This window comes from Perognathus longimembris, unplaced genomic scaffold (genome assembly GCF_023159225.1).
Source record: "Perognathus longimembris pacificus isolate PPM17 unplaced genomic scaffold, ASM2315922v1 HiC_scaffold_5296, whole genome shotgun sequence".
Taxonomy (NCBI): Eukaryota; Metazoa; Chordata; class Mammalia; order Rodentia; family Heteromyidae; genus Perognathus; species Perognathus longimembris.
The window spans coordinates 14,430-24,836 of NW_025960707.1; the positions used below are offsets into that span (position 1 = coordinate 14,430).

Consider the following 10,407-nt stretch of genomic DNA (forward strand, 5'->3'; position numbering starts at 1 on the left):
GCAGTTCTCTGAGCGGCCTACCATGGCCTCTTCCCCTCTTAGAAGCTCTGGGCGGTGGGCAGGCGCTGGCGGGAGGTCCCGGGTCCATCCCTGGGCGGGTTCACTGAAGGCTGGCGCTCTACCACGCGAGCCACAGCTCCACTTCTGGCTTTTTGCTGCTTAACTGGGGGGTAAGAGATTTGTCTGCCCGGGCTGGCGTCACGCTGTGGCCTTCAGGGTTCGGCCTCCTGAGCAGCTGGGGCTGCAGGGGTGCACCTGGCACCTGGCGGAGGCGCTGCCTTTGTTTCTTTAAGGTCCAGGACTCAAACCGGATAGCTGGTGTTTTTGCTCTGGCTAGCATTCCATCCACTGAGCCATGCCTCCCACCACCAAACACATTGTGTTCTGTGGCATCTCCTCCGTGTGTGTGTGTGTGTGTGCGCGCGCACGCACACTGTGTGCACAGTAGGGGGTTGCACAGAGCTTTCTCCGGTACTGTAGTGGTGCCCAAGCCTTAGGGTCTCTCCCAGATTCCTGGGGGGTTCCCCTGACTCTGGGGGTCTGGCCGCCTGTGGGGAGGCCGCCTGGGGTCCGCTGCTGTCCCCATTCATGGCGGGGCTCTGTCCAGAGCCGTGTTCCGAGAGCCCCGGGCCGGGCCGGATGGTGACGCTGGAGGGCCCGCGTCTGTCTCGCCTTGCGTGCCGTGGCCTGGCCACGCACGCACGCACGCACTGCAGAGGTGACGGGAACGCAGAGAGGACGTGGAAATGGAGCCGGGGCTCTGGCGGAGAGCACCAGTGTGGCGCGGAAGAGCTACATTGGAGCGCGAGGACCTGAGGTCAAGAAAAGAAAAGCCGACGCCCAGACGAGCCTCCGTGTGCAGATGGACACGGAAGTCGGGGTGAGGGGGCCCCAGCCAGGGGAAGCCAGCGGCTCCAGAGGAGAAGGAAGGGCGCCGGCCCGGGGGGCCTGGCTTTGTGCACATCCAGCCTCTTGAGCCCCCAGAGGGTTGGTCCGTCGTCCTGGGGCTGCCCCGAGGGCCGGACGCGACCCCCTCCGCTGCCTTGGTGACCCTCATCTTCCTGCTGAGTTCACCGAGGCGGTGGGGGGTACACGGTGGGGGGGGCATGGTGGGGGGGCAGGGGTGTGTGCGATGGGGGTGTGTGCTGTGGGCTGCACCTCGTAACTGGCTGCAGGATCCGGTGTGGAAGGTGGAGAGGGAGGATTCTGTGTCTCAGGCTCCCGGTGGCCGCTGCAGGTTGGGGTCCCGCTGGGGGAGCCCCGAGCATCTCTGAGCCTCACAGTGGGGCTGCCGGCCCTGCCCCCTCCGTGGATGGCTTTCCTCTGGGTCTCCATGCCCAGGCTCGGCCAGCGTGGCAGGCCTTGGAAACCCGGGAGCCAGCTGCAGAGCCGGGGCGGCGGGGGGCGGGGCCCTTGCCATGCCCTCCCGGCATTGGCTGGGAGCCGTGCTGATTTGCATACAGGTGAGGGCCGGCAGCCCTGTCCTGAGGCCGGGCCAGGTAGGGCAGGTGGGGCCCACACCTGGTGACTGGGCGCCCACAGTTCCAGGGCAGGCCAGTGGGGGGCAGCAGAGCTCCAGCGGCCCTGGTGCCCTCCCTGCCCCCATTCCAGAGCCGGGCCTGACCAGAGGGCAAGGGTAGTCACCCCATCTGGAACTTTCTTCCCTCCCCTCCCATGAGCCCATGTGTGGTGGGCCTTGGGGGCCTCTCCCTTTCCTTTTACTTGGGGTGGTTTCCTGGACGCTGGGGGACCTGTGAGCTGGGTGGGGAGGAACCTGTGGAGTGGTGGGGTGGGGGACTGTAGGGTGGGGGGGCCTGTGGGGTGGGGGAACCTGTGGGGTGGGGGGCCCGTGGGGTGGCTGGGGACCCGTGGGGTGGGGCTGTGGGGTGGGGCCGTGGGGTGGGGGCTGTCCAGGGCAGCACAGGCTCTGCACTCACCGTTGGCTGAGTTCCAGGCTGCAGTGGGGCTGGTGGCTGCCATCCCCAAGCCAGCTGCTGCCCAGGGGCGGGGCAGTGTCGGGGTGCGGGGCAGTCCTGGGGTGTGGGGCAGTGTCGGGGTGCAGGGTAGTCCTGGGGGGGCGGGCAGTCCTGGGGGGTGGGGCAGTCCTGGGGGGCGGGGCAGTGTCAGGCGGGGGCAGTCCTGGGGTGTGGGGCAGTGTCGGGGTGCAGGGCAGTCCTGAGGGGCGGGGCAGTCCTGGGGGCGGGGCAGCCCTGGGGTGTGGGGCAGTGTTGGGGTGCGGGCAGTGTCGGGGTGTGGGGCAGTCCTGGGGTATGGGGCAGTGTCGGGGTGCGGGGCAGTCCTGGGGTGTGGGGCAGTGTTGGGGTGTGGGGCAGTCCTGGGGTGTGGGGCAGTGTCGGGGTGCAGGGCAGTCCTGAGGGGCGGGGCAGTCCTGGGGGGTGGGGCAGTCCTGGGGGTCGGGGCAGTGTTGGGGTGTGGGGCAGTCCTGGGGGGCGGGGCAGTGTTGGGGTGCGGGGCAGTCCTGGGGGCGGGGCAGCCCTGGGGGGCAGGGCAGTCCTGGGGGCGGGGCAGTCCTGGGGGGCAGGGCAGTGTTGGGGTGTGGGGCAGTCCTGGGGTATGGGGCAGTGTCGGGGTGTGGGGCAGTGTCGGGGTGTGGGGCAGTGTTGGGGTGTGGAGCAGTCCTGGGGTGTGGGGCAGTGTCGGGGTGTGGGGCAGTCCTGGGGTGTGGGGCAGTGTCGGGGTGTGGGGCAGTCCTGGGGTGTGGGGCAGTGTTGGGGTGTGGGGCAGTCCTGGGGTGTGGGGCAGTGTCGGGGTGTGGGGCAGTCCTGGGGTGTGGGGCAGTGTCGTGGGTGGGGCAGTCCTGGGGGGCAGGGCAGTGTCGGGGGCGGGGCAGTCCTGGGGAGCGGGGCAGCCCTGGGATGTGGGGCAGTGTTGGGGTGCGGGGCAGGGCCCCGGACCCGGCTGAGGCCCCCCTCCCCCCGTGGTCAGGCACAGGCGCAGTGCGGGCTGCCAGGCCCCGGCTCCTGCAGCTGGACTGGGGGTGCTGGCGGTGGATCCGCCCGTCAGATCCCGTGCCCCCATGGGTATTTTCTCCTGACATCGATTTCCCCGGAAGCCTGGGTGTCGCGGGCCCTCGGGGCGCCATGCCAGTCCAGGGGTGTGCTGCGAAACCCCGCTTCAGGCTCTGCCAGAGCAGAGCCGCGGAGCCCCCAAGACCGGTGGGACCCGGCTGGCAAGGGTCCCCAGGAGGGGGGCCACGTAGGACAGCTCCCCTCGATCCTGGAAGTCGGGGGGCTCTCTGGCTTGCCTCTCCGCTGATGCCCGGGGCCCCGTGCCCAGGACGGAGCGGGCGGCGGCGGTGTCGGCCGTGGGGGTGGGTGGACGGAGGGACGGAGCGCATGGCGTCTGCCCCGTCCTTGGGGTCACAGCCTGGGGTAGGCCGGCACCCCGGGGGGTGTCTGCCGCGGGGGCTCGTCGGGAGGCCGATGCTTCCTTGTTCCTGGCTTACCAAGGAGACACCGGGGGCTCAGAACATTCTGGAACTGTCTCCCCCTGCCCCCCACGGCGGCTGCCAAGGTGGCACACCGGCGTTGGCCCCGCTGGGACGAAGGGTGGCGGGGGGGGGGGGGAGATTCTGCGCAAGGCAGGGGCCCCGGGGAGGACGGAGAGGGAGCCAGAGGCGTGGCCCTCGTGGACGCGGCGCCTCCCTTCGCCGGGGTGACATCGGCTTAGCTCAGTCACATCTCCCAACACCCCGATGGCCAGGGAGGCGCCGGAAACGCGGTTCTGCGTTCTGAGCTTCCGCTGGGCGTGAGTTGGGGAGGGGCGGGGGGGGGGGGAGCGCCGTTCGCCTGGGACCCCGTGGGTGTTGTTTTCCGGGAGTCGCCTCGCCCCGCACCCCACGCTGCTTTGCGTGGCCTTGGCGCCTGCTCCCTTCTCCCTGCCGCCTGGCTCCTGGCTCGTCGGGCGGGCCTCGGTCGGCCTGTCTGTCACGGCGGGTGGCATCTCTGTGTCCCCAGAGGCTGGCTGCCCCTGCCACGTGTTCTGCTGAGTACCAGCGGGGCTCTGCGCGTGGGTTGCCCTGGAGGGGGGTGGTGGCAGTCCCCCCCTCGCGGGCTGGCGGTGAGGGCACGGTAGGGACCTGTGGTGGGCCGGCCGCGTGCGCGTGGGTGTCCGTGGCCTGGCGGGCAGGGCTCCGTGGGCCTCTGTCCTTTCCCTGGCCCCTGATCCGCACCGGGTTCGACAACCCCGGTGGCCGTCCTGGAGGAGGGCCGGCCCAGACCCGGCCCCGCGGCGCCCTCTGCCCCTCGCCCGCGGGGTGCCGGGCCCCGAGGCTCACCCTGCACTGCCCTCGTGCCCCGGGCGGTCTCGCTCACCGGGCTCCGCGTCGGCCCGGCCTGTGACCCCTCCAGCTTCTGCTCCCGCGGCCGGGCCTCGGCCGCTCTGCCCTCGCGGACAGCCAGACCGGGGGTGCGGGCCCGGGACCGGCCCGCGCGGAGCGAGCCGGGGCTGGGCGGAGGGCGGCGCCCACCTCGCCTTCCTCCCCCAGTAGGGCAGCGCCGGCCTCGCCCGGCCCGGCCCGGCCCGCCGCCCCCGCGGCCGGTGGCTGGGCGGGGCCGGCGCCGGGGCCTCGGGGGAGCACCTCTGACAAATGACTTCCTACAGCGGGGGGCCGGCACCCCCGGCCCGCACCCCCTCTGGCTGCCGGCCGGGGTCCGGGGCCAGGGCGCCAAACGCCAGGCTGTTCAGGCGTGAGCTGGGGGCCCGGCCCGCGCCCCGTCTCTGCCGGCCCTGCGTCCCTGCGACCTTGTCCAGCGCTGGTCCACCACAGCCCGCCCCCCCCACCCCCGCCCCCCGCCGTGATCCCGCCCTGCCCGCCGCCGCCCCGGCTTTGCGCTGAGGCCGCGCGGAGACGCCGTTTATTTTCTTGTCTCGCTCAGCCAGGCCGATCATCTTTACTAAGGCCATCGTGAGCATTTCCTTGTAAGCTCATTTTAAGGAAATGTTTGTGCACGAGGCATTTTCCCACAGCCCGGAGACAATGTCCCCGCCTTTGCCAAAGATCACATTCGCCACCCTCGGTCTTCCTGCCGCGGGAGGGTGGAGCTGGCGCCGGGCCAGGCGCTGCCAGCCGCCCCCGTGCGCCGCTGGCGGGGCGTGCGTGATTAATAGCTGACGCGGACCCGGGCCTGGCACCGGCTGGTCCCGCGGCGGAGGGGCCAGGCGGCGGGCGGGCGGGCGGCGCGGGGCCGGGGCCGGGCGGCCGCGCCGGGCTTGGCCCGGGCCGTGTGAACCGGCCGCCGGGCCCGCGCGGCTCTTTGAAGCCCTTCCTTCCCAGGGCTCTCCTGCCCTTCGCATTTCCAGTTTATCCAGATCCGCAGAGCACGGCCACGCCGGGCCCCGCGGGCGTGGGGACCCACGGGCCCTGCCCCCGGGCGCCCGGCCAGGCGCCCCGGCCCCCCTCTTCTCTAGGACCTGTGCCCCGGGGCAGCGGGGGCGGTGGGGCGGTGGGAAGAGGCCCGGCTCTCCCCAGCAGGGGGGACCTGGGGTGGGAGGCGGCGGTTCCATCCGTGACCCAGAGGTAGAGCACCTGCCTAGCAAGCCGGAGGTCCTGAGTTCAAACCCCGGCGCCCCACACAACGGTCACCACCCTTGGCCTTTCAGTGGAACCCTAGGCCCGAAGGAACCTCGCCCTCGCGCTCCTTGTCGAGACAAACATGGGGCCGAGGGGAGACGGCGCACCGGAGGCCCAGGGCTCCCTTCTGGGTGGGGGGGGGGGAGGTGGAGAGGGAGAGGCACTGAGCGCCCTCCCACCCATGCAGCTACGCATCCGTCCATCTTCCGCTGGTCTCTGCTCCCCCCTGTATCGATCCACCCAGCCACCAGGGATTCCCGCCCCTCCTCCACCCTCCATCCGCCCTCCATGCATCCACCCACCTGTCCATTAGCCATCCGTCCCTCCCTCTCCCTCTCCCTCCCTGCGGTCCACCAGGACACCATTCCTGGGTCTGGGGACTAACACAGGCCGGGCGTCTCTGCTCCGGGAAAGCACGTCAGCCCTTGCTGTTGACCCCCCGGGGAGCCGCTGGCTCCCCCATAACTGCCGAGGATCACGAGTGCACACCCTCCCCTCAGCGGCGGTCAGGGTGGGCTTCCCAGAGGAAGGGGCCTCTCCGTGGAGACCCCCCAGGGGCGTCAGAGTGGGAAGAGCTGCTCCCGGAGGTGGGCGGAAGCCAGGGTGAGGGGGCGGGGGGCTTGATGTCGGGGCTCCGTGGGGGAAGCGGACGGGCCGAGTGGGAGCAGGGGGTGGGCCGCGAGTGGCGGCCGGCCGGGCGGAGGCTGCGGTGCCCAGCCCCCCTCTGTCCGTGCTACAATCCGTGTGGACCTTTGGAACATCCTCAGCTTTGATTGAATGTAAATAGAGTCATTTCTGGAGTTAGCATAGAAAACTGCGAGGGCAGCGGGGAGGCTGGGGGGGGGGCGGGGACCCTCCTGGGCAGGCGCGGGGGAGAGGCTGGTGGGGGGGGGTGCAGGGGGAAACGTCTCCAGCCCCGTGGCTCGTGGTGAGGAGTCTTCCCATGGTGGTCCCCGCCGGCGGGCCTGGTGGCGCAAGGCTTTGTGAGGGCAAGGCCGAGAAAGCCCGCCTCCTGGGCGGGCCTGGCCTGGCCGGGGTCAGGCATGTTGCGCGTTGTATGACCCCGTTAGTTCCAGGTCTTTCGGGTAGAGGCGATCGGTTGATCATTAGCTGCTTGCTGCGTGGGGCATTCCACATGCCCGCCCAGTGTAGCTGCGTGCGATGTGCTGATGGAGCCTGCCCGTCGGGCCCTGGCCAGGCGTCCCGGTCTTCCCACCGCGGTGGTGTGAGCCCTCCGCATGCCGGGGCTTTGGGCACAGTGAGGCCAGCAGCTCCCCGGGCGGGGACATAAGTGCTTCCTTACTCTTCCTGGAAGAGTAATGGTCTGCCCATGAGCCTTCGTCTCTTGTCTTGAGTCTGTGAGGACTTCATTCCTGTCGCCCTGCTTCTGTCTGGTACTCTGGCCATCAAACTGGAGCCGTGTGTCTGATGGTTACTGCTGGGCCTTCAGGCCTAGTCCAAGATCATATGCCGCTGGCTGCCATGCGTTCTAGCTGCAAGGGACTCCCCGGCAAATCGAAAACTTCGGTCTAGTGGAAGGCATACCCTGGATAGCAGAGCCAGGAGGATGGCTGGAGTGGGGGCTGGACTGTGTGTGCGTGCATGTGCATGCATGCGTGTGCGTGTGTGTGTGTGTGTGCACGCTGTTTTGAGATATGGTCTTTTGTTATGTGGTCAGGCTGAACCTGAACCCCTGGCCTATTGGAATTCTCCAGCCTCAGCCTCCTGAGTAGCTGGACCACAGTTGAGCTGCCACACACCACACAAGTAGGTTCTTGCTTTTACATTCACCAAAATGTGCACCAGGCTTCCGGAAAGTTTTTTTTTTTCTGTAGAACGAAAAGGCGATTGGAAGCATGAGACAAAAACTGACTTCTGAGTGGCCAGTTTCATCACTGAGCCAGAGGCTTGCGAAGTCCTAAGAATACAAAGACATATCCAGATAGCCAAACCAACTTCTTACGGATGAAGCCAAAAAGTCCACTCTCTGTTTGTCCCTGGAAAGGCCCTGCACAGCCGGCCTCCTCCCTCTGCCCATGCCGGGCTCTGCGGGCACTGGCAGCTCCCCCGACCCTCTCACCTTTCCCCCTTCCCTGTGCACACACACAGTGCTGTGTCCCCACGGCCCGCGGGGTGGCTCGGCCACCTGCCCTCCGGCATGAGGCGAGCTGCGACGAAGGCTGGGGGCAGCTGGTGACCGAGCCACAGCAAGCAAGTGTCCCGTCCTCACGTCCACGGAGCTCCCTGGCTGGGCCTGCGCTGTGCTGTTTCTTGGCACTCCTCACTTCACCTGGGTACCCCAAACTACCCAGTCTGTGCCAAAGCGCCAGCTGATGCCCCCCCCACCTGTTGTCACCCCGCCCGCCCCCTGCCAATCTCTCTGCAGCCTGCGGGGGGGGGGGGGCGATGTGGACTGGTCCTCCCATTCGGTTTTCGAAAGGGCTGCCCTCTGCCCTCCATTCCGTAGATGGGCGATCAGGCTGCGGGAGGCGGGGGGCCTGGCCCAGGGTGGCCAACCAGGGGCCAGCGCCGCATCCCTTCCCGGGCCCGGGGCCCCTCGGGCCGGAGGGTGCTTGCGGGCTTGGGGGGCACGGTGGACGGCGGGGGGGGGGGTGTTCCTCAGCGGCCTGACCTTCCCGGGATGGCAGCCAGGCTCCCGGGCAGAATTCTGCCAAGAGGGAGTTTTTTTCCCCGGTCAGGGAATAAGAGTGCGCGCATCTCCTCCGAGTCAGAGGTGTGGCGGCGGGGGACGGGGCCTTGGCTGCGGCAGCCCGGGCACGTGACGGCTCTGCCGGCCGCCGGGCCCCGGCTCCGGCCAGGCGCTTGCAGTGCCAGGAGGGGGGGGCTGCCCTTCCCCAGCCTGCCGCCGGAGCCTCGTGACGGCGCTGCCCACGGGGACCGCCGGCTCCCAGCCCCCGTGGGGCCCCTGGCACCCGTGGGTGGGGGTGGGGGGCCGGGCCACCCTGGGGGGTGGGCGCGTGGACGCCTTCCTTCTCGGCGTGCAGCTCGGGGGCGCACGGGGTTGAGCCCTCCACCCCGAGCCGCCGAGCCAGGTTCCCGGTCCCTCGGCGAGGTGTGGTGGTTTTCCAGATGGGGGTCTCGGCTCATCACGCGTGCCCGGGCTGACCGAGGGCCGCGGCCTCCTCGTGGGGCCTCCGCCATCGCCGCGAGGGCGGCCCGGCCCCGCCGTGCCCAGTACCGAGGGACATGGGGTCTGCGTGTGGTCTTTTCATGTTTAAAAGTAATTTGGGGTCCAGGCTGGCCGCCCACTGGGGTCCCTGTCCTCCTCCTCCTCCCGAGTGCGAGCAGCTGGGCTTGCAGCCTCGTGCCGCTGTGCCCAGTCTTCAAAAGCCCTCCTCCCCTCCTCTGCCCTTCCACCCGGGGCGTCCTGCGGCTCCCCCTCTGCAGAGCCCCCCAGGCTTTGGGAGGTGGGCCGGGCCTCCTCTTCCCCCTCCCACAATGCTGGGGGGGTGGGGCGGGGGGCCGGGGCTGCGGCTGGGTGCTGACGGCCCGGCCGGGGAGGCTGAGCCCCTGCGGCAAACGGCAGCGGCTCCAGCAGCCGAACGCCTTTCTCTTACGTTCTAGAAGTCTGACACTAAGGTGTCTGTGGCACTGCGCCCTGCAGATCCCCAGGGAGGGGGCTCCCCGCCTCTGCCAGCTGCGGGGGCTCAGGCCTCCCCTGACGAGGCCACCCCGCCCCAGTGCCACCTCAACTCCCCCCCCGCCATCCCCCTTCTGCCCGCGCCTCGCCTCTTAAACCCCGTGTCCGCCACACTTGGTGCTGGGCTTTGGGCCTTCTGGGGTGACGCCACTGCGGGGTCCTGTCCCACCTGCAAAGACCCCAGGTCCCGTGGGCACAGGACGTGGGCAGGGGGCGTGGGCTCAGGACGTGGGCTCCGGGAGTGGGCAGGGGGCGTAGGCACGGGGCGTGGGCAGGGGGCGTGGGCACGGGGCGTGGGCAGGGGGCGTGGTGGACCTTGGCTGTCTCACAGGCCCGTCTGGACCTCCACTTCTTTGAGATGCGCAGAGGACCTGGTGTGGTTCTGCAGTGGCCCTCAGAGGAAGCTGAGGAAGGAAGCCAAGTCCCGGGGAGCTCACTACCGTACCCCCAGCCCCGCCTGGGCCCCAAGGGGGGCTGGCAGCCGATGCCACGCTGGCAAACAGGTGCTGAGGCTGAGTTCCCGCTGGCCGTGTCCCGTCAAGTCCTGGCCATTGAGAAGGGAGCTCAGCTGGGGTTCCCTTGCCTTGTCACAGAAGCCCCCCTGGAGCTCCAGGGGTGTCCCCCCTTCTCCCTGTCCTCAGCGTGGCTGGCGTAGGCGGTGACGAGTGGAAACGACCACCAAGGGCCTCAGGCTTCCAGGGCTCCACGCTTTCCTCTCCACAGCTGAATCCCGCGTGCTGCGCTCCCTCCAGCCGCCTCCGCCAGCACGCACGAGGCTCACGCGCACACACACACACACACAGTGCCCACGCACGCACACGCGGGGCCCGCGTGCATAAACACGGTGCCCCGTGTCCACACTATAGGGGGTGGAGGCCGTGTCCATGGTATGGGGGTGGAGGTGGAGGCCGTGTCCATACTATGGGGGGGTGGAGGCCGTGTCCACACTATGGGGGGGTGGAGGCCGTGTCCACGCCATGGGGGGTGGAGGCCGTGTCCACGCCATGGGGGGTGGAGGCTGTGTCCACGCTATGGGGGGGTGGAGGCCGTGTCCACACTATGGGGGGGTGGAGGCCGTGTCCACGCCATGGGGGGTGGAGGCTGTGTCCATGCTATGGGGGGGTGGAGGCCGTGTCCACACTATGGGGGGGTG

The 10,407-nt window shown here is 69.5% G+C and overlaps 1 protein-coding gene across 1 annotated transcript; it reads right to left on the reverse strand.

Moving 5' to 3' along the window:
• Positions 1-3,135: 3,135 nt before the first annotated feature.
• On the reverse strand, positions 3,136-8,755 carry LOC125345099 (collagen alpha-1(I) chain-like). The gene is made up of 3 exons (XM_048337341.1): positions 8,226-8,755; positions 4,298-4,467; positions 3,136-3,461 (listed from the first exon to the last, which is right to left on the reverse strand). The coding sequence occupies exons 1-3, from the start codon at positions 8,753-8,755 to the stop codon at positions 3,136-3,138; spliced, it is 1,026 nt and encodes a 341-aa protein (XP_048193298.1).
• Between the last annotated feature and the right edge of the window lie 1,652 nt (positions 8,756-10,407).